Source organism: Tasmannia lanceolata, unplaced genomic scaffold, assembly GCF_043159265.1.
Source record: "Tasmannia lanceolata isolate RefF3 unplaced genomic scaffold, GAP_Taslan_0.1 ptg000037l, whole genome shotgun sequence".
Lineage (NCBI taxonomy): Eukaryota > Viridiplantae > Streptophyta > Magnoliopsida > Canellales > Winteraceae > Tasmannia > Tasmannia lanceolata.
The window spans coordinates 33,150,007-33,170,944 of NW_027518714.1; the positions used below are offsets into that span (position 1 = coordinate 33,150,007).

General features: G+C 37.9%; 1 protein-coding gene across 1 annotated transcript in view; it reads right to left on the bottom strand.

Annotated features, from left to right (window-relative positions):
- The window catches only part of LOC143861766 (Leucine-rich repeat protein kinase family protein), a 67,208-nt gene extending 56,850 nt beyond the window's left edge, over positions 1 to 10,358 (bottom strand). Inside the window, 1 exon segment of the mRNA XM_077372682.1 lies at positions 8,331 to 10,358. Coding sequence (XP_077228797.1) covers positions 8,331 to 9,669 — 1,339 coding nt within the window. The 5' untranslated portion in view covers positions 9,670 to 10,358.
- Between the last annotated feature and the right edge of the window lie 10,580 nt (positions 10,359 to 20,938).

Consider the following 20,938-nt stretch of genomic DNA (forward strand, 5'->3'; position numbering starts at 1 on the left):
GGATAACATCTACGGTTTTGGTCCGAGCAGTAGGCCTAGAAAAATACCTGGTCAGGTGGATTTGATAAAGTGTATATCAAAAGGATTTCACAGGATTTCACAAAATAAGTTTTGAAATGGTTTTTAGCAAATGCATTTGCGGGCCAACACTGCTTGACTGAAAGGTATACCGTGAGTGAACCCAAGGGGTAGTTGATGTCCACCCCCGGTAGGACTCAACTCAGGAGATGTGGACTTGGAGAAAAGACTTGCACATTTGATGTGATTAGGGGTATGATGATTTGAAGGTTATCTTCAGGGTTACGTCCCGATGGAGGCCACTGACTCAATGCGATTGTAGCATTGGCTACGGAGCAATAATCCCAATGGGGCCCACTTATGGGTTCTGCAGGATCTATCGTTAAATCCCTGCTACGATCCTACTCACTACTCGATTGACCTATTATAATATATTAGATAGAGGTCCCGCATTTATTTGGTTGCATACACGAACTAGTTTCGTGGCATTGGATGCATTGAAAGGATATATACAATGTATATAGTGTATATGCATTATGGGATACATTGGGAATACCAAATGGTTAAGTATAAACCATAAGGTTATTTTGGGAATTATAGAAAAATATGGATGGAGATTTATCCCATTGGATGGGAGGAAATATGTTTATTTAATTAAAAAATTAAATAAACAATTGTAAGTTCAGCTTATAGACTCGTTTTACTAAAACAGTCATCGCTTACTCATTTCTAGTCAAACATTAATGTGTAAGTACACGTTTTGAAGGATTTTGAAAGATCTACAACTTTGTAGTTTATGATTTTTTCTAATTCAGTCATTTAGTTGTCCAAAAATGAGGTCAAAATTTGACCTACATGCTTGTAGCGGGAATGTTGAAAAAGGAAACAATGTGTGAGATATTTTTGGGATTGTTTTTATCCAATAAAGCAAGCCACGTTTTTTACTTGAAAAAACCTCAATTTAAGGATTTCTAAAAACATTCCCCACATTGTTTGGTTTTTATTTTGAAAAAGCAAACTAGCTTGTTTCCAAATTGGAGCTTCCAATTATGACTAGTTTCCATTGTTTTTTAGATTTCTCTAGAAACTTTGGATTCTGCATATGGAAATTGAGAACTCAATAAATATGAGACATATGACTGGAGTTTTCAAGAGCTCTCCCATAATTCCATGTGATGGAAATTGATAGAGACACCCCAAAGTCTTTCTCTTCTTCTTCTTCAATTCCATCAACTAGTTTTGTCTTTTCTAGATCAAAGACAAATATCCAACCAAGCTCCATTGATCTAAATACATATTCCCACAATATAATCTGATTTAGATCAGGTTATAAAGTGAACAAAGAGTTGTTCACAAGATCCTTCACGCGACAAAAGGAATCCATCGATTCAACTTGCGGTTTCGCATCGATTAGATCATTTGCAGATTTGCGAGGAGTAGATTATGCAGACGTTTTTCTTCTCATCAGCAAAATAAGGTATTTATATTTACGTTTATTGAATCACAATAAAATCAATTAGACCCTAGGAATCCTGGGTTAGAGAAAAATTTTGTTTTACACGGTTTATTCTTCCGCAACGTGTAGCGATTTTGCTCGGGATTTTACAACCAATCTAACAGATCTATGGTAGGCGGGTATGAGAAGAGTTTTAGGACAAAAATGGAATAAAATTTTGTACAAAAACTCAAGAAAGCCTCCATGAAAATTATACAAGACATATTTGGTTCTGTAAGGAAACTAGAAATCAAGAAACTTGAATTAAGCGCAGTGATGACTACATCCAAAAGATTGATAGGAAGATGGAACTAGAAAAAAATTACTTCAAGATTATCCAAGGCCTCTTTATTGAAGGAGGAATAGAACTTATCTCCTTAGAGCCCAAGGCTTAGCACCAAAAGGAACTCCAGTCTCTTACAATAGAAAACTCAATTACAACCTTCAAAACTAAAAATTACAGCATATTCTCTCCTATTTCGATGAGCGATAAGCTTCTAGAGGGGCCATCAGTACCAAGATGTCCATCCTAGGTATCCATGATGATGTGACAAAGAATTATTTAGAGGACAACTGTCCTTTTTGTCCACGCGACAGCCAACTTGCATCCTATTTGGCAGCCCACATGCAACTTCCAACTTAGCCCCACCTAGGCTCCAAGCGACCAGCCCATGACTTTTTTTCACAACTCCTCTTCTCCCCATAGAACACATAGGTAACAGTTACACTCCAAAGATGAAGGTTATTGTTGTTTGGTAGCATCATCTTCCTGGAATTTTTTTCTTTTTTTTTAAAATTGACCCATCTATTCATAATTGCATGTATACAGAGATTGGGGACCAGTAGTCCCACCCCATTACATAAGAAAGAAGCCCAAACCAAAAACCATAAAAGATTCCCAAAAAAACCCCATGATATGCTACCCCAACCTTAACATCCAATTTTGGCAACAAGGGAAGAATATGTCCCGATACGTGAAAGACCAAGGTTTCTCAAGCACACGAGATATAGAATTACAAAACCCCCTTCCTACCCTCATAGGTGAAACATCATCCCAATCACGAAGAGAAGAAAATTCCAATCCAAGGGACAAGGCTAACCCCGAAGCAGTAAAGGACCCATGTCCCACTAACACTCTCTGTTAGTGCTAATAGGCCATCCTTGACCCATCAGTACCCACTCCTAAACACAAATACAAAAACCATCAGAGCAATTTCACAGCCTCTTCCCAACTAGTACTCCCTAAAAACTCTATTTACAACCAGGACAAACCTCTTTATCTAGTCAGGGCCTTAAGCTCCCTGCTACCTTTACTAGGAGTCTTTCCTTTCTTCTCTTCACCAACATCACGCTTTTCAATGTCAAAGAACATTCTCTTAGTTCTTCCACATTTTCTTTATATCCAATCCCAGCATACTTCCCATTTTCATCATTTCCTCAAACTCTTCTGAAAGCTCCTTATCTTCCTCCTCCGAAATCTCTTTATCCCCCTCCACCGATTTTTTATAAGCCCTAATAAGACAAGATTAGAAGTTCCTGGGAGAATCAAATTGAACATTATTAGAAGTTCCCTTGGTAACCCACAACAATCACAAATAGCGATGTAGACACCCAATTTTGTCAATGCAGAACTAATGATAGGTTGTCGCGAGGAAGAGTCTCATGACGAGTCCCAGAGCCCTATTCCTTTCTCTCAATCTCTCTCTAGGTTATTTAAACAGGGAAATACTTCTCGAAAATGATTTTATCCCAGAGATGCAACAAAAGCCCGTCTTTACATGGCACCCACCTTTTAAGGCACAGCCAAAAAGCCCGTTTTCACATGGCATTTCAACCAAGAACTTAGCTTTGAGTCAAAAACATCCGTTTTTTACCCAAAAACACATCGTGTTCCGAAAGCTAGCGATATTAGACTCGTCGGAATCTCCTCCGAACGAGGAATCTAACGGATCTGACCGCGCACAATTCGGAGTCTAAACGGAGGAGTTACGGCCTACCGAAACTCCCTAAAACCTCCAAAAAGACAAAAATCACATTTTTCGAAATGTTACTGACATGACACTGACACCCAGGTGTCAGGTCCAATTTCACACTCTGCGTAGTAACGAAATCCTAGTTTTCAGAAGGGATTTAGGAGGGGGTAGAAGTAAAAATCAGGATTCAGAAGTTACTGAATTCAAAGAGAATTTTTCTCGGAGAGTTTTCTGGTTTTTCTAGTTTAGAATTAGGTTTTCAATTATAGAAATCCTAGTTTTCTGCTCTTAAAACCCCTTTTGAAAGAAGGTTCTGCCGAAAAAACCCTAATTTCTTTGCTTTAGAAGAGAGAAAGTAGAGAAATTCTTAGGTAGCTCACACTGGGCGTCAGCACTCTGTTGAATTTCCGAAGACTCGGAGCCACATCCTTCGACTAGCGCCGTTGTTCTGCCGAAATTCCGGCAAACCCGAAGCCTCTACGTCCCAATAGCGCCGTTGTTCTGCCGAAATTCCGGCAAACCCGAAGCGCATTCGTCCGAATAGCGCCGTTGTTCTGCCTAGATTCCGGCAAAACCGAAGCCCCTTCATCCGAATAGCGCTGTCATTCTGCCGAATTTTTGAGAATTCGAAGCTACGTCGTCCAACTAGCATCATTACGCCGCCAATTTCTCGGAAGACGTCTCCGCACTTTTGGTAAAATTACATTTGTCTACACTTCTGTTACAAAACCAAGTGCAGGGTAGTTATGGGATTTATGGCTCCTTTTGCCCTAGATCCTGTAACGTAAATCCCTCTCCTCTCTTTGTAAATAGGGCTATGTTCCTCTCCCTATCCCGCCACTCTGTCTTCTGTCCTACCATAGACAAAAGAGACAGAGACGAGAGCCCTGGTGCTCCACGGTATTGGACAAACGGAGGGAACAATAAACATGCAGTGTTTTATATCCCTTATGCCTTGTCATTTTCCGTTTTTTTAGTTATCCTAATTGAAGTCAACTAAGAGATCCTCCTAGGACTCGAAACATGCAGTGACGACTTCAATCCGGATAACGCGAAACCGATTTTTCTTCTTTTCTTTGTAAATCCACTTTATTTTACGCACAGGAATTAAGCCTAACAGTAATAAAGGATAAAAGAGTAAAGATTTCTGATTAATCTCTCCAAATCTGCCAAATCAAGTCAAGACACCAGGTTTACCTTACGCATGAGGGGTGCCTAACACCTTCCCCGAATGTAACCATAATAACCCTTACTCAGATTTCTGTTAGGACCAAGCCTTAACAAACAGAGCAAAATTATGGGTTCTAGGCACCCAACCTAGAGTACAACTACGGTTGCTGGTCTTTCAATGAAACTTGGATCTTTATCCACATTTCATCGGAAAGCAAGCACGGGTCCTAGGCCCTAACATAGGTGGCAACTCTAAAACTCTCTTTCTTGTGAAATCCGGACCCCGATCCCGATTTCACAAGAAACGCAGACAAATGAACACTCCCACTCTTTCAAAAAGAGAACCCGAAGTGGTGATCCCGTGCCTCGCAAGATGAGCTATCAGGACGGGAAAAAACCGGCTCCCACGAGCGGGTGTCTTCAAAGATAGTGATGGGCATGTTCTTTATGGTTTTCTAGACCCAGAGGCAGAGCTGACTCAAATGAAGATAAGAGCCCTTCTTGTGGTAATTAAAATCATTAAGCAAAAGTTAGACAGGGAGTTGGATTGCGGAAGGAGACTCTTCTAATGCTATTTCATAGGCCAAAAGGAAATGGATTGGATCCTGGAGGCTTGATACATTGATGAAGTGGAGGAGAGATGTAGAGATACTTTAATTCCTAGTTTTGTTTCCTTTGATAATTTGTCCCCTTCGTATAAAGTTTTGCAGTGTCTTTTTTCTCTATTGTTATAAAATTTCTACGGTTAAACTAAAATCACATGTGGGATTTATCTAAACTACCTGCAAGAATATAATAATTGGTTTAGATAAATCTATACAATTGGCAATCTCCCTGATGAAAATGTTGCCGCAGGGTCAATTGATTGCTAAAGGTTTTAAACAAAACTTTGGTATTGATTACACAATGACCTTTGCTAGTCACTAAGAGTATCGCTCCCAATAAAGATTTTTCATTGAGGTAGCTGGATATGAAAAATGGATTTCTTCATGGTCACTTACAAGATGAAGTTTATGTGACCTCATGAGAATACGTATGTTAGGTCGAAACCTATTGATAATCCTATGGATCGTAATGTCAAGTTCTAAAGAATAAGGAGATTTGTCTGAGGACCCTGGTAGATATTGTCACCTTGTTAGAAGGCTCATTTACTTGACAATAACACATCATGATAATTTTTACTATAAGTGTAATTAATTCGTTTATGGATTTACGCATGCTCCTATTATTGATCATTTGGATGTAATTAGACACAATCTGAGATACTAAAAGGTGCACATTGCAGAGGAATTATTTTCAAGAAGAATGACCGCTTGAGAGTTTAAAGTTTTGCATATGCAGATTGGGTAAGATCACCTTCCAAAAAAGCATTCAACCATGGGTTATTGTGTTTCTGTTGGAGGAGACCTAGTTACTTGGTGAAACAAGAAGAGAATATGGTTGCATGATCCAATACAGAGGCAAAGTACCGTGTAACGGTTCACATGTCTCAATAGAAGTTAGTGACGAATCGTATGGAAGAGATGAGTTTGGAGATGGAGAGCCAATAAAGATGTTCTGTGATAATTAGACATCTGCTTACATTGCTAGTAATCCAGTATTCCATTAGAGCACTAAGCACATTAAAGTATATTTTCATTTTGTTCCAACAAGCAGCTGCTTAACAGAGCTTAGGTTTAGTTATTTGGCTGGAAAGATGTCAACCTCGTTCCGCTCCTCGGTCCGGAAAAACTTTGGATTGAACTCAACTCCCTCAATAAAATTAGATGGATTAAGGGATTTGATCGGCCATGTTGAGTCACATGAACTTGAGTTAAAGGAAATTCTAGCAGAAATCGAGTGTTGCTTCACCCACATTCTACGAGAAGGAAATCCTAGAGCTGATAGCTGTCCAACCATGGGGTTTCCTGTCTAAGCTTGGTTATGTGGGATGGCATGCCATCACTGTAGTGTTTGTAGAGGATGTATATGTCTCCTCTTGATGGTGGAGCCTTATGCTTTTTGGTTATTTTACGGCCTTTTCTTGTGGTGATTGCTGCTCTTTTCTTTGTATTTTCCTTGTATGGTGATTTGTTTGTTTTTTTAATGAAATTTATATCTTTGAAAAAAGTATATAACAACTCCTTGTGTGAGGTCCAAAGATCAATTGGCAGATATATTCACAAGAGGGGTTACAATCAATTTGGTAGTACATGTTCTAAGCTATATGGATGCTATCTGTGCTTCAGCTTGAGAGGCATTGTTAAGAGTTAAATTAGTTTAATGTTGGTTTACTTTAGTGTGATGGGGACTATCATAGATGGCCATGTTATTTACATTTGTAAGATGGGGCTCATCATTGAATTCAACCTCCACAAATTTCTTCTCTCTCTTCCTTCCTCCTCTTTTCTTCTTATCTGTTCTCTTCTTCCACACAAATAGGGTCTCCATCAAGGATTCTTTCTTTTCTTCTTATTTAATAGAAACATTGGACAAGAAGAGGTCACCAGTTCAAACTCTATTGTGTCTTTACAGCTTCTCACGGTTACATATTTTCGGAGAAATATTTGGGGTTGATCCTCTAGCTCAATAGGATAAGGATTTATTCTTCAACCTTGAGGGCGGTGCTTCAATCCCAGCTTACCTACTGTCAAACAACCAATTACTCCAAGAGCTTAAACCGTTAGAATCAGTGTTGTTCAATCTTTTTATACTTCAACACTCCCCCTCTCGTGTGGCCCCTCGTTTCTTGGGTTGGCCTTACAAGTGGCACATGCAGCCCCTCTTTTGGGTTGTCTTTACATGTGACTTTTAATATCAGGGAGTTGTGAGTTTTGAACCTAGGAGCAGCCATTAGGCAATAGCTCTGATACCATGTGAAACAACCAATTACTCCAAAAGCTTAAGCCGTTCGAGTTGGTGTTATTTAATCTTTTATACTTCAACAACTACCAAAAACAAAACATAGGACAAGAAAGAAAATAGGTAGCCTTATTCCTGTTTTCTCCATATGTTCTCATGAACCATGAATGATGATTATGAGAAAACAAATTTAGTAAAATGTTTATTATCTCCAAGTACCAGCTCCAAAGATAGTCATACCATGTTCGGAATTATCCTTGATAGTTGAAAGGTTAGAACTAAGCACATACTATTAAAGAAGATCCCGAGGCCCAATCATCGAATGATATAAGAGAAAAGAGTGTCTACTCTATAGAGTAGCTGACATATCTACTCCGTCAGCCAAAAATACAGGGGGCCCATATTTTTTGGATGATCCAAACCATTCAATTGATCCCCACTATATCTGGGGCCGACGGAGTAGATTACTTATCTACTCTATAGAGTAGAAACTCTTTTCTCATGATATATATATATATATATATATACATAGAAAAAAGCTCTAGTCACTAACAATAGACACCCTATAGTGAAAAAAAAAAAGCAATTATAAGACTATTAAAACAGGAAGTGAAACAAATTTGACAAAGAATTAGTGAAGAGAAGCATAATGCAATGAGATTCTTATGGGATTGAGAAATTGAAAGTTCCAACCAGAAGACCTGCATCAAAATACATTACTAAATGGCCACGACTGAGTTTTCTGTAGCACAAAGAACCAAACGAATTTCAGAAACTATTACTTAACAAGTCAAAGAGAAAAGATATTGCATTATCACATGTAGATAGCTTACTCGCATTTGCAAGGAGCTCGGAGGAGAATCCTGTAGGTGAGTTATCTCGTGCTGGTTTTGGCAATAAATTCTGCTCTGATATCCCTCTTGAACAATATTTTCTACATAAAACTTGAAATGCAAGGACAAGAAGTAGCATGATTACAGCAACTCCACCAATGACACCAACTAACACTGCTACATCTTTCTGCCCTGACCCTTTCCTTTCTTCGCAATATGATTCCTTATGCTGATTTTGAGGATCAACAAGCAAACAATTTCCACTAAATTTAACAACTCTCTTGTCTGATTTTGAGCTTAAGCAAGAAGGTAAACCTCCTGTTAATCTATTTTGAGAAACATCAACAAACCCAAGCTTGTTACCACAAGTTAGACCAGGGGGAAGAGAGCCACTAAGAAAATTGGATGCCAAATTCAGATAACTAATGTTTGGCAAAGAGAACAGTGCCTCCGGAGGCATTCCGCGAAGTAAATTGAATGAGAGATCAAGGTGTTGAAGCTGACCCAGTTCACCAAACTGTTGAGGAATCTCACCTGACAAAGAGTTTTTGCTGAACAAAACAGTGACTAACCCTTTGGGTAAGATGGGTAATTCAGAATTGAACTGATTCTCTCTCAGATCCAATACTTCAAGGCTAGTTAAGCTACTAAGATCGGGCAATCGACCCAAAATATGATTGTGCGATAAAGCAAGATCCGTGAGAGTCTTAATTCTGGAAATCGATGGTGGCAATTCTCCCTTAAGCTGGTTGCTCTTCAAGCTTAAAACCATCAAATTCGACAATGAATCAAACCATTCAGGGACAGTATCATTAAAGAAATTGTTCTCTAGTGTCAATGTTTGAAGCTTTACCATGGCTGAAATCTTAGGAGGAATTGAACCATATAGAAAATTATTGCTCAAATCAAGTACCTCAAGTGAATACAAACGATGAATTTTGTCAGGGAGAGGGCCCCAAATTCCCAAAGAGACCAAGCAAACAACTTTCAAGCTAGTTAACCTCGTAAGCGTAGTAACGAAAGAATCAACAAAGAAAGTTTGTGAAAGAGTCTGACCAGGAATTGGGAAGCCTTCAAAATTATTAACCTTGACAGGTTTGTCACCCATAATTCTAAGCTCTGTGATAAAATTATCCTGACATGAAATGCGAATTTGAGGCGATGAAGGTGTGTAGCAGAGGTCTCCACTATAATTCCAAGCCTCCAATGATTTTGGGTATTCCAAATGCTTTCTCAGTTGTTGCAGAACTTGTTCTTGAGAGTTTTGTAACTGACTAGTACTTGGGATTAAGAAAAACCATGAAAGACAAACGACAAAAATCACTCCAAAATATGCCATAAGTAAAGCTCTCTGAGTTTTTACTCTGGAACTAGTGAGATTTTACAGGACAGATTACAAGAAGAAATTGAGGGGACAAAGCAGGGAGTTTTAAATTACACAACAAAGATTTCAGGAATTAATTGAAAGATTTGAGTAACTAAAACCAAGATGACCTACTAGAGAAGAAAAAAATGAAGAGTTTTGAAAGAAAATGTTCAGTTTCAGGAAGTTTCAGAAAAACCCCATGAATAAAAGACAGGAAGAAACATGCAGAAAAACATTCCAAAGATTAAGCAAGAAATGTTGGGTTTTGTTGAGCTGGGAGAAAAAACGCAAGAAGGAAATACAATAGAAATGCTGAAAATCCCACCTGGGATGATCTGAAGAGCGTTTTTCAAGGGATAAATTGATTTTTAAAAGAAAGTGTCACAAAACCCATGAAGCAGAAACGAAGAAACAAATGCATTAACAGAGACCACATTCCAATTTAGATCTAGGAATTCTGAAATCTTTGAATTTGTGAGGTATAAAGTGTGGACGGAGTTAGAAAAATCAGCAACTGCCTGTATAAATGCATTTACAGCGACCACATGGTCTCCTTCATTGAATGTTGCGGGCTTCTCCCGGCATTAATGGAGATGGGTCCGTTGCATAAAGAGAGCAGAGCAGAACTCTCTCTCTCTCTCTCTCTCTCTCTCTCTGTCAAAATGAAGCTGTTACGGAAAATGAAAACGAGTGTTATTTGTGTTCCGTTTGGACATGGCCACAATTGCCCCAGCTTTTGTTTGAAATAACACTTGCGCCGTCTTTTTAACCTGTTTGATATGACCAACATGCCCATCGTTGTTACTAATATTACTACAATTGCCCTGATATCTACGTGTATACTGCAAAAAAACATTTTTGGCTGAAAACTTTTTCTTGGGAATATTTTGGGGACGTTTGGATACGCGGATTTTAGAATCCGGGATTTCTTCAAAAGTGCAGCTAAGAGACTGAAGAATAAGAGGACCAGCCGTCATTTTTTACCTCTCGCCCTTCTTCCTGTCAACAAGAGAATAGCAGATCCTCCCATATTTTCAGGTTTTAGAAATCTCAGGATGCAGGATAGATTTTTGAAACCTTAATTTCGCACTTCAAATCCAAGAAACGCTATCAGGACAGCATAAAGCAGCTTGATCATGAACCTTCCTTTACACTGTTTTCAAACTAAAAACCTAAATTCTAAAATCCACATATCCAAACAGCCCCACAGTTTGTTTCCATGATTAAGAAGGAAGTGATATAATTTTGCTTAATTTAGAAGGATATCATTGTAAATTAAAGGTCACTCTAAATGAAAAAATAGCGCTAGTTCAAATTATATTTTTTCGTGGGTAGAAAAAGTAGGAAATTTTAAAAATATTTTTCCTTTCCAAATTTTTCCCAAAAAATTCATGGAATCCAAGTTATTGAAATTTCTTTACAAATTTGGAATAACAAGAATTTTCTTAAATGACCAAACTATGTCCTTTTATTATTAGAATCAAATCTTCTTATACATAATTTGCTTAGTAGAATGATGGGAAGCTCGAGTTGTATAATGGAACACTAGAAAGATGAAAATGTAGTTTTTTACCGTCCATGTTCAAAAACAAAAATTAGATAGTATAGAATGTTAGAATTGGATCATTAGTCTGGTTTTTATGCTTTAGGATTTCCCTTGCAAATTCTTATTCACGCCATACAGCCTCAACCAAATACTAGAGTTGAACCTTCTAAAATAGACAGGAAGGATGCATCAGCTCTTTCTACAAGGAGTAGTTTGAATTTAGGGTAAAATTTTTCTTGAAAAAACGTTTCCTTTGATATGCATTTCCATCATTTAGTTAGTCCAATTTCTATTAAAAAAAACTTGAAGACCTTTTCGGCTACCGATTCTCGGGCTTCATTTCGACAATCCAAATGCAACCTTCATGTTGTTCAAAAAGTTTTTAACTCTATTGGACCCTAGATTTTTTTTTCCATGTAACTTTTTTTCAATAAGCTCAGATTTGCCTACATTTAAAAAGTGGGTACATTAAAAAAATTGCAAAAGCCTATACACAATAGATATTGTAGAAATATCCGTCAAAGGGCTAAAATCTCAAAGTTCATTGATTGACGTCACTCTCAATTTGTGTCTTAGATGCAATCTTTAGCAAGCATTTCATCAAACAATTACCTAGCATTGCCGGTTTGTCAACACTTTGCATGCATGAAAACGGACAAATTGTTAAAAGGACAATGGGCCCACCTATTTGTATACTCTGAAAGTCTAAATTATTCATTTAATGTTCCCCGCCTTAGATAAGTTGCATTCCAAAAATCATCTTGAGAAAATAACTAACCCTCCAATATTTTTGGTTTAAAATGGATGGTTGATAAAGGTTACGCTTTATGTCGGTAGAATTTACGGTCAAAGAGAGAATGTAAATAATTAGACCCATTTTAATGGGAAATGATTTCAGCACTCCAATGTTTTGATAAACATGATCTCCACTTGTCCGTTGTGTAGCATTTAAAGGGCTTTAAGAGCCTTTTGAGAACTTATCCTCTGACATCCCTTTAAATACTACACGATAGACAAGTGGAGGGCATGTTTATCAAAACACTGGAGCGAAGAAATCATTTTCCATTTTAATTTGTTTTATGATTTGAAGAGGAACAGTCAAAAATATTTATTGGGTACATTTACTTTGGAAAATCTTGTCTTCATATACATTACCCTAGTAAATCATATTGCATTCATTTTACCCACTTTGGATGATCCTAAAAGTTGTGTGTGTGTGTGTGTGTCTATATATATATATATATATATATATATATATATATATATATATATATATGAGAGAAAAGATTGTGCGCTCAACCGTTTTCTCTCTACTGTGCGGTCGAAGAGAGAGGCTTGCTCTCATTGGCTAAGAGAGTGGGCCCAGGAGGCGACGAAAAGACGACTGTAAGTCTTATTTTTCTCTCCCGTACGAAACCAAAATCCAAAAAAATATCGATTTGGATTTGATGCCTTTATTTTTTTCGTACGGGTTTCATACCAAAAACCCAAGAAAGAAATCGGTTCAGCTTTTATCTCCTTCCTCTCTTCTCGCTGAAAGCTGTGACAGTGGAAGAAAAACCCACCCAAAATCGTACCTCGCCGTCGCCCAAAACCCTTCTCCGGCCGCCCCCTAAGGTTAGTTTCTTGTAACTTTTCTCTTTTTTTCTCTTTTTTTTTTATGAAAATGAAAATCAAATAACGTAGGGAGGGGGTTTCATTGTGAGGAGGGTTTCATTCCTGTAGAAAGAAAAAAAGAGAAGATGGTAAGATTATTTTACTTTTTTCTTGGTAGTTTTCTCGGTAATTGTCATATTTTATTACAATCATTTGGTATTGTTTAGGTAATTTTTCTACTTTGCATCCTTTTTGCGGTAATTTTTCATTTCAAACTTAGTATTTCTACGATTCTTTGCCAAATCTGTAATGATTACTTCTCTACTACAATCATTTGGAAACGTTATTATTGGTCTTGTCAATTTATTATGCTCCGTTTTTTTCCTTATTGATTTAAATCTCTACTACTGTGCTTGCTAATAGGTGGCTGCAAATGAGCAGCAAAATGCCGATACCCAAGATGGAAATGAGTAAGATGAAGAAAGTTAGACTCTTGCTGTTGTACTACTGTTCTTCTTTGTCATAGCAATAATTGTTATAGGTCCACTACTTATTACCTTGATTAGCCTTTAATTGGGCTTTCTGTTTCTCTTTTCTAGGTCTTCCACATATCGCATTTGTTTTCTTTTTATCCATATAGCTATTGTTTGAATTTGCGTTCCTGCAGGTGAATGGCAAAACAAAAGTTCTACGTTGTTTTCAAGAAAAGGCAGATTGGTGTATTTGAAAATTGGCAGGATTGCCATCTTCAGGTCAACAAGTTCAGTGGAGCTTGTTATCAATCATATGGGACTAGGCAGGAGGCAGATGTTGTCCTTCATGCCTATTTACATGGCAGTACTGGGTGCGTACAAAAAGGGGAAGAGGAGACCAGCTCTCACGGATATTCACTAGCGTCAACAACTTCTGCCGGGTCAACTTCCTCTTCTACTTAGATATGGTTCTTATGTTTGGTGTTCTTTTCATTTTACTGGACATGTCTATTGGCTGTAAATTTGGTTCGGATTGTGTTTTAGTGGACATAGCCCACATGGTGATCAATCATCAAATCCGTTATGACTATGTTTGTAACTATAATCTAGATTCTCAAAAGTCTAAATCATGCACAACACATGAATATTTTTGTAACTATAATGGACTGTTTTACCTACGTGAGTAATGTTTACAGATGGATATACAATTCCAGCAGGATGGGCGATTATGGTGTGTCCTCCAGCCGTCCACTTGAATCCTGCAACTTATGAAGATCCACTTGCCTTCAATCCATGGAGATGGGAGGTGTGCCATTATCAGTTTTCTATGAATCATGGCAACAAAAATGCGAAACTTCCTTTCTTGCTAACAGAATGTAGTGTTCTAAAAATGGGTCTTGGATTTTCTTTCATGTTCTTTCTTGCTGTTCAAAAATTGACAAACATGAACAAATACTTAACAGGGCACTGATGCACGAGGTGGTTGGAGCGCTGAAATCATTTTCCTTTGGGCAAATGACATTCACATTTCTCTTTCAAGGGATCCAATTTGAAGTGTAATAAGGCCCTGTCTGGATTGCTGGAATTTTCTGCAATGCTTTGAAGAAAGAATTTTGTCCAAATTCCATGCTTTTCCCTTGCTTGTTTACACATGAAAAAAATTATAATGATATTGCTAAAATTTATCATATGCTTTTAAAATATGGAAACAGAAAAGTTTCCTAAGAAATGTGTTTTTCCTAGAATCCAATACAGGGCCTAATCTGATTATATTTAATTCCATGTGATTGCATTCTCTCTCATTGAAAATTAGTTTAACAAGTGGCGAGAGAGGGCTAGTGAGGATGGGAGGAGGAAAAGTAGGGAGAGGGCAAGAAAAGGCAAGAAACAAGGAAAAGAAAATTTCTATTTGTAGGGTGTAGCGCTCTCTCAACATAGGGGGGGGGGGGGAGGAGGGAATCCATGGTTGCCAAACATGGCCTCAATGTTATCACATTGTTTTTAATGAATGTACAAATTTAGGAATTTTATCTCCCATCTCAATAAGTGACTGTTTTGAATCCAATTCATTTTTTTTTAGCAAGAGCTCAACTTGACCAGACTCAAGTTGTACCCTGATGCAAAAGAGAGATCTTATTTAAGAGAGGGGCACTGCTAGGAAACGGGATTGGCTTTAACCATTAGAGCCACGTCCACTAAAAGACAAATGTAAGGAGCTTAAATCGCCTATAAAGGTAATAAATACACATTTAAAAGGGTCAAATCAAGGGTGATTTAAGTCCTGTCATTATTTTCCAAACGGAATACAATGAGGCCCACAAGAATCAATGGCTTAAAAGACATCATTTTCATCACATTTGATCAATGATCTATAATGGACATACAGTGATGCAGCCAACCCAACACAAGATGGAGATTACACAAAAGAGAAACTAAAAATAACTGGGCAGTGATAAATCGACTCCCATAAAGTAGTAGTGGCCCCTCAAATCCACAACCCCAATTAAAGGAAATTATATATTTGTAATTTGGCTCCCTACAGGGTTCTGCTGTCAACAGGTCGACTTCTGATTGGATCCAACTATCTGATAGTCGCGGTCCATTCAAATTTCTGATTGGTCAGATTGATGTCGGAGTGTTCTTCAGATCCTACTTGAGAATAAGAAGTGGCATCAGAGTACAAATTCAATCTAATTGCCCCCATTGAGTGTGGAGCAATTCCTAAGCAAAACAAGCCAGTAGACTGGAAACGTTGCAGGGGCATCTTTTGGCTACTTCTATACTTTGAACTGACTAAGTAGTGAAGAGTTGAGTGAAAGGAGAAAGGAAATCAAATATTTCCAAGCTCGTGAACCAAAGCCCTGTTACTTTTGGATTTTGAGAATCGATTGTGAGCCCAAAACTGATCATAACACACAAATATGTGTTTACTTTCTAGTCCAATAATCACTTTTGGACTTGCAATCGGTTCTCAAATTCAGTGGGACCAATCTGAGCCCATCACTATACATGTGAACACTCGACTGCCCCACAAATAGAAAGTTAAAAATGGAAATGATAGGCACTTCTCACGTTTTCATTAAAATTTAATATTCGCTCCTAAAGAACGATAGCAAATTAATCCCAAAAAACAATCCAACTTGTCAAATGTCTGGCTCATTTTCGAACGTTCAAATGAGAAAAAAAAATTATTAATTTGATGAATAATAGCTGTTGGATCATTGTTAATTTTGTGTGAAAGCCCATCCATGGTAGGGCCCGTCACAAATAGTTCATCTGATCCTATAATCATACAAACTAAGCAGAATTGAAAAAACCCATCGTCGGAGGGGACGGGAGTTTTGGGTTTTCCGGCTGGGTAGGGACGATCGTCGGCTTCGAGACCTCGAGGATTTGGTTTTTTCCTGCTGAAAAATTCAAAAATCAAAAATCAAAAATTTCTGAAAGATTTGTGCGGCAAAGAGATAGAAAATGAGAGAGAAGTTAAAATAAAGCTGAAACTGTAGCAAAGGAATTTCTTCTTTACAGAGAAATCCTTAGGCAAAAAAAAAAGAAAAGGAAAAACCCTCTTCTTTACAGAGAAATCCGTAGGGAGAAAAAATAAAAAAAAGGAGGAAAAGAGGAAGAAGGCACTAACCTGTGGGAGGAGAAGATCGTTCGAGCGTTTCCGTCGGATGGATCGTCGGCTTCGATTTGGGTTTTTTTTCTTTGCTGCTGGTGCTTCGATTTGGGTTTTTTTGGTAACCTGTGGGAGGAGAAGCCGTCGGCTTCGATTTGGGTTTTTTTCCTTTGGTGCTGCTGCTCGACGATTTCGGTTTTTTTGCTAACCTGTGGGAGGAGAAGCCGTCGGAATCGATTTGGGGTTTTTTTGCTAACCTGTGGAGGAGAAGCCGTCGGAATCGTCAAAATCGATTTGGGTTTCTTTGCTGCAGCAGCTTTAACAAGATATACTCTTTCTCCTCATACGCATGGATCAGCCTATGGAAATGATTTGGGGTTTTTTGCTAACCTGTGGGAGGAGAAACCGCATGAATCGTCGGAATCGATTTGGGTTTCTTTGCTTCAGCAGCTTTAACAACATATACTCTTTCTCCTCATACGGAGGGTTAGAATCAACCTATGGAAATGAATTTTTGGGCACGGCCTATTTAGGCTGTGGCCCATCTAATGGACGGTTTGGATCATCCTATGGGGCGGGCCTTACCGTAGTTTCAATAAAGTGAGGAGTGCATTCATCAAAATACAGTAGCGCTGATAACATTTCCCAATATTTATATCACTTTTTAGGGATTTGCTAGCCACCTTCTCCGGGGCTATTTTTCAGCTTGTAGCCCCTCCTTAGCTGCAAAGATTGGGTGAAGTAACTTACAGGCAAAGGTGGCTAGTAATAAACGATAATAAAAAGAGAAGTAATCATTACAGATTTGGCAAAGAATCGTAGAAATACTAAGTTTGAAATGAAAAATTACCGCAAAAAGGATGCAAAGTAGAAAAATTACCTAAACAATACCAAATGATTGTAATAAAATATGACAATTACCGAGAAAACTACCAAGAAAAAAGTAAAATAATCTTACCATCTTCTCTTTTTTTCTTTCTACAGGAATGAAACCCTCCTCACAATGAAACCCTCTCCCTACGTTATTTGATTTTCATTTTCATAAAAAAAAAAGAGAAAAAAAGAGAAAAGTTACAAGAAACTAACCTTAGGGGGCGGCCGGAGAAGGGTTTTGGGCGACGGCGAGGTACGATTTTGGGTGGGTTTTTCTTCCACTGTCACAGCTTTCAGCGAGAAGAGAGGAAGGAGATAAAAGCTGAACCGATTTCTTTCTTGGGTTTTTGGTATGAAACCCGTACGAAAAAAATAAAGGCATCAAATCCAAATCGATATTTTTTTGGATTTTGGTTTCGTACGGGAGAGAAAAATAAGACTTACAGTCATCTTTTCGTCGCCTCCTGGGCCCACTCTCTTAGCCAATGAGAGCAAGCCTCTCTCTTCGACCGCACAGTAGAGAGAAAACGGTTGAGCGCACAATCTTTTCTCTCATATATATATATATATATATATATATATATATATATATATATATATATATGAGAATACAGTTCCTGCGGGTGCCCTCATATAAGCTTACCTGCGGTGGCTCTTTCAAAACATAGGGGGCCCACATTGTTAGGATGATCTGAAGCATTCATTTGAAAGGCCACATCATATATAGGGTGTGTACAAAAAATCAGCTCCATTGGATCATCCTAACCCCTCCAAAAGTGGGGGCAAAAATGGGCAGATTTGTGGACAAAATGTGTCTATCCATTTTTTCCCCTACTTTTGGAGGTGTTAGGATGATCCAATGGAGCTGATTTTTTGTACACACCATATCTATGATGTGGCCTTTCAAATGAATGCTTCGGATCATCCTAACAATGTGGGGCCCTTATGTTTTGAAAGAGCCACCTCATATAAGCTATATGAGGGCACCCTTAGGAACCCTTTTCTCTCTCTCTCTCTCTCTCTCTCTATATATATATATATATATATATATATATATATATATATGAGAAAACATTTCCTACACACTTGTGTAGGTAAGTTACCTACACACTAGCTTAAAATACAGTGGGGACCCACATTGTTTGGGTGATCCAAACCATTCATTTGAATGGTCCTCACATAGATAGGGTGTCCATAAAAAATCAGATCCATAGGATCATCCCAACCATTCAAACTAAGGAGGCAAAAAATGGACTAATTTGTGAAGGTTTATACACGTCCATTTTACCTCCACAAATCGTAGGGTTGGGATGATCCTATGGATCTGATTTTTTGTGGACACCCTATCTCTGTGAGGACCATTCAAATGAATGGTTTGGATCACCCAAACAATGTGGGCCCCCACTGTATTTTAAGCTAGTGTGTAGGTAACTTACCTACACAAGTGTGTAGGAAATGTTTTCTATATATAGCAAAAGAGAAAAGGTTTGAATTTTTGGAATTACTTGAACAAGCTGTGGAATTAATACGTCAACGGTAATTTCCAATCATTCTTTCCTGTCATTTTCTTCTCCACCTTTAGTTTTTATAGGTATTTGCTAGCCACCTTCTCCAAAGGCTACTTCTCGCCCATCCTTTGCAATTGTATGTGTTGATAGATTTGTCTGATTAGACGTGGTGAAAACTGCACGGAAATACGATTTCTGGAAAGGAAAAAGGTTTGAATTTTCAGAATTACTTGAAAAAACTCTGGAATTAACACGTCGACGGTAATTTCCAATCATTCTTTCCTGTCGTTTTCTTCTCCACCTTTACTTTTTATAGGTATTTGCTAGTCACCTTCTCCAAAGGCTACTTCTCGCCCATCCTTTGCAATTGTATGTGTTGAGAGATTTGTCAAATTAGACGTGGTGAAAACTGCATGAAAATACTATTTCTGAAAAGGTGGGGAGCAATAATAAGTACCGAAAGAAGCTAGCAATAATAATCATTATGCACTAAACTTTTGGAGGAAAATTATGGAAAAAGTCCTGTCAAGTAGAAAAATTACAGAAAAAGTACCGAAAAAAGGTACCTGTATATGACAATTACTGAAAAAACTTCACAGTAAGGTATATATAAATATGACAATACTACTTTTCTAATTAATTGTTTGAGGATATTACAAATTCAGGACACCTTGAAAAATATATACGAATTCCGAACAGCTTAAGAGGAACAACATATTATGGAAACCTCGATTGAAGGGCTAGGATCAGCCTATGGAAATGATTTTACGCGCACAACCTATTGATATTGTGTTCCATCACATGGACAGTTTGGATCAACCTATTATGTAGTCTGTAGAGTTCTTTGTCGGCCCGTGCATCGCACGGGGTTTTTTACTAGTATATATATATATATATATATATATATATATATATATATATATATATATATATATATATATATGAGGAAACTGTTGGTGAGCTTAAGCTCACCAAACTTATGGTGAGCTTTGTCCTCCACAAATGGAGGGGTTAGGATGATCCTATGGAGCTGATTTTTGGTACACCCCCCATCTATGTAAGGGACTTTCAAATGAATGGTTTGGATCATCCTAACAAAGTGGGCCCCCATGTGATTGGGCAAGCTAGCTCACCATAAGTTTGGTGAGCTTAAGCTCGCCAACAGTTTCCTCATATATATATATATATGTACTACAATATAGCGGGAGGGAAAAGAAATTTCTTTTCTTTTTATCTGGGATTTACACGTCAGCATTACTCTTTTACCATTAACCCCTTTGCTGATATTTAACATCTATCTCTATGAGAAATTATTTGAGGGTAAAATCGTAATCTACATACGAAAAGTACCGACACGGGTATCCGTCTATAATAATTACGGCAAAAAACTACCAACAAGACGTAAAGACATATGACACTGACGAAAGAACTACTTTATATTACTCCTGCACAACACTTACAAAATATTGACGGATTCCGGGCACTTGAAGAGGAACAACAATTATGGAAACCTCTATCGATTGGAGGGCTAGGATCAGCCTATGGAAATGATTTTACGGGCACAACTGATTGATGTTGCGTTCCATCACATGGACGGTTTGGATCAACCTATAACCCTCCATAGATCGGAGGGTTAGGATCAACCTATGAAAATTCTTTTTGGGGCACAACCTATTTAGGCAGTGGCCCATCTAATGAACGGTTTGGATCATCCTATGGCACGGGCCATACCGTAAATTTTAATAAAGTGAGGAGTGCGATCATCAAAATACGGTGAGTGCGATCATCAAAATACAATGAGTAGTGCCATTATAAAATATGGTAGTGGGGACATTAGCACTATATATAATTTGAAACCATCGCTGTTACTTGAATACTCCCACGCTATTCAAGAAATACAAAATGATTTATGCCTTTGTTTGGATTGCCACAGTCAGGCAATGGAACTAGTATGTGATTCCGTGCCATTATCAAAATCATGGTTTTAAATTTGGACCGAAATTCGAAATTATATTAATTTTTTACCGAAATTAATTTCGGATTTCGGTGGAAACCGACACCGAAATGACTGTTATCTGAAACGGTACTTTATTTCGGCCGAAATAAATTTCATTTTTAAATTATATTA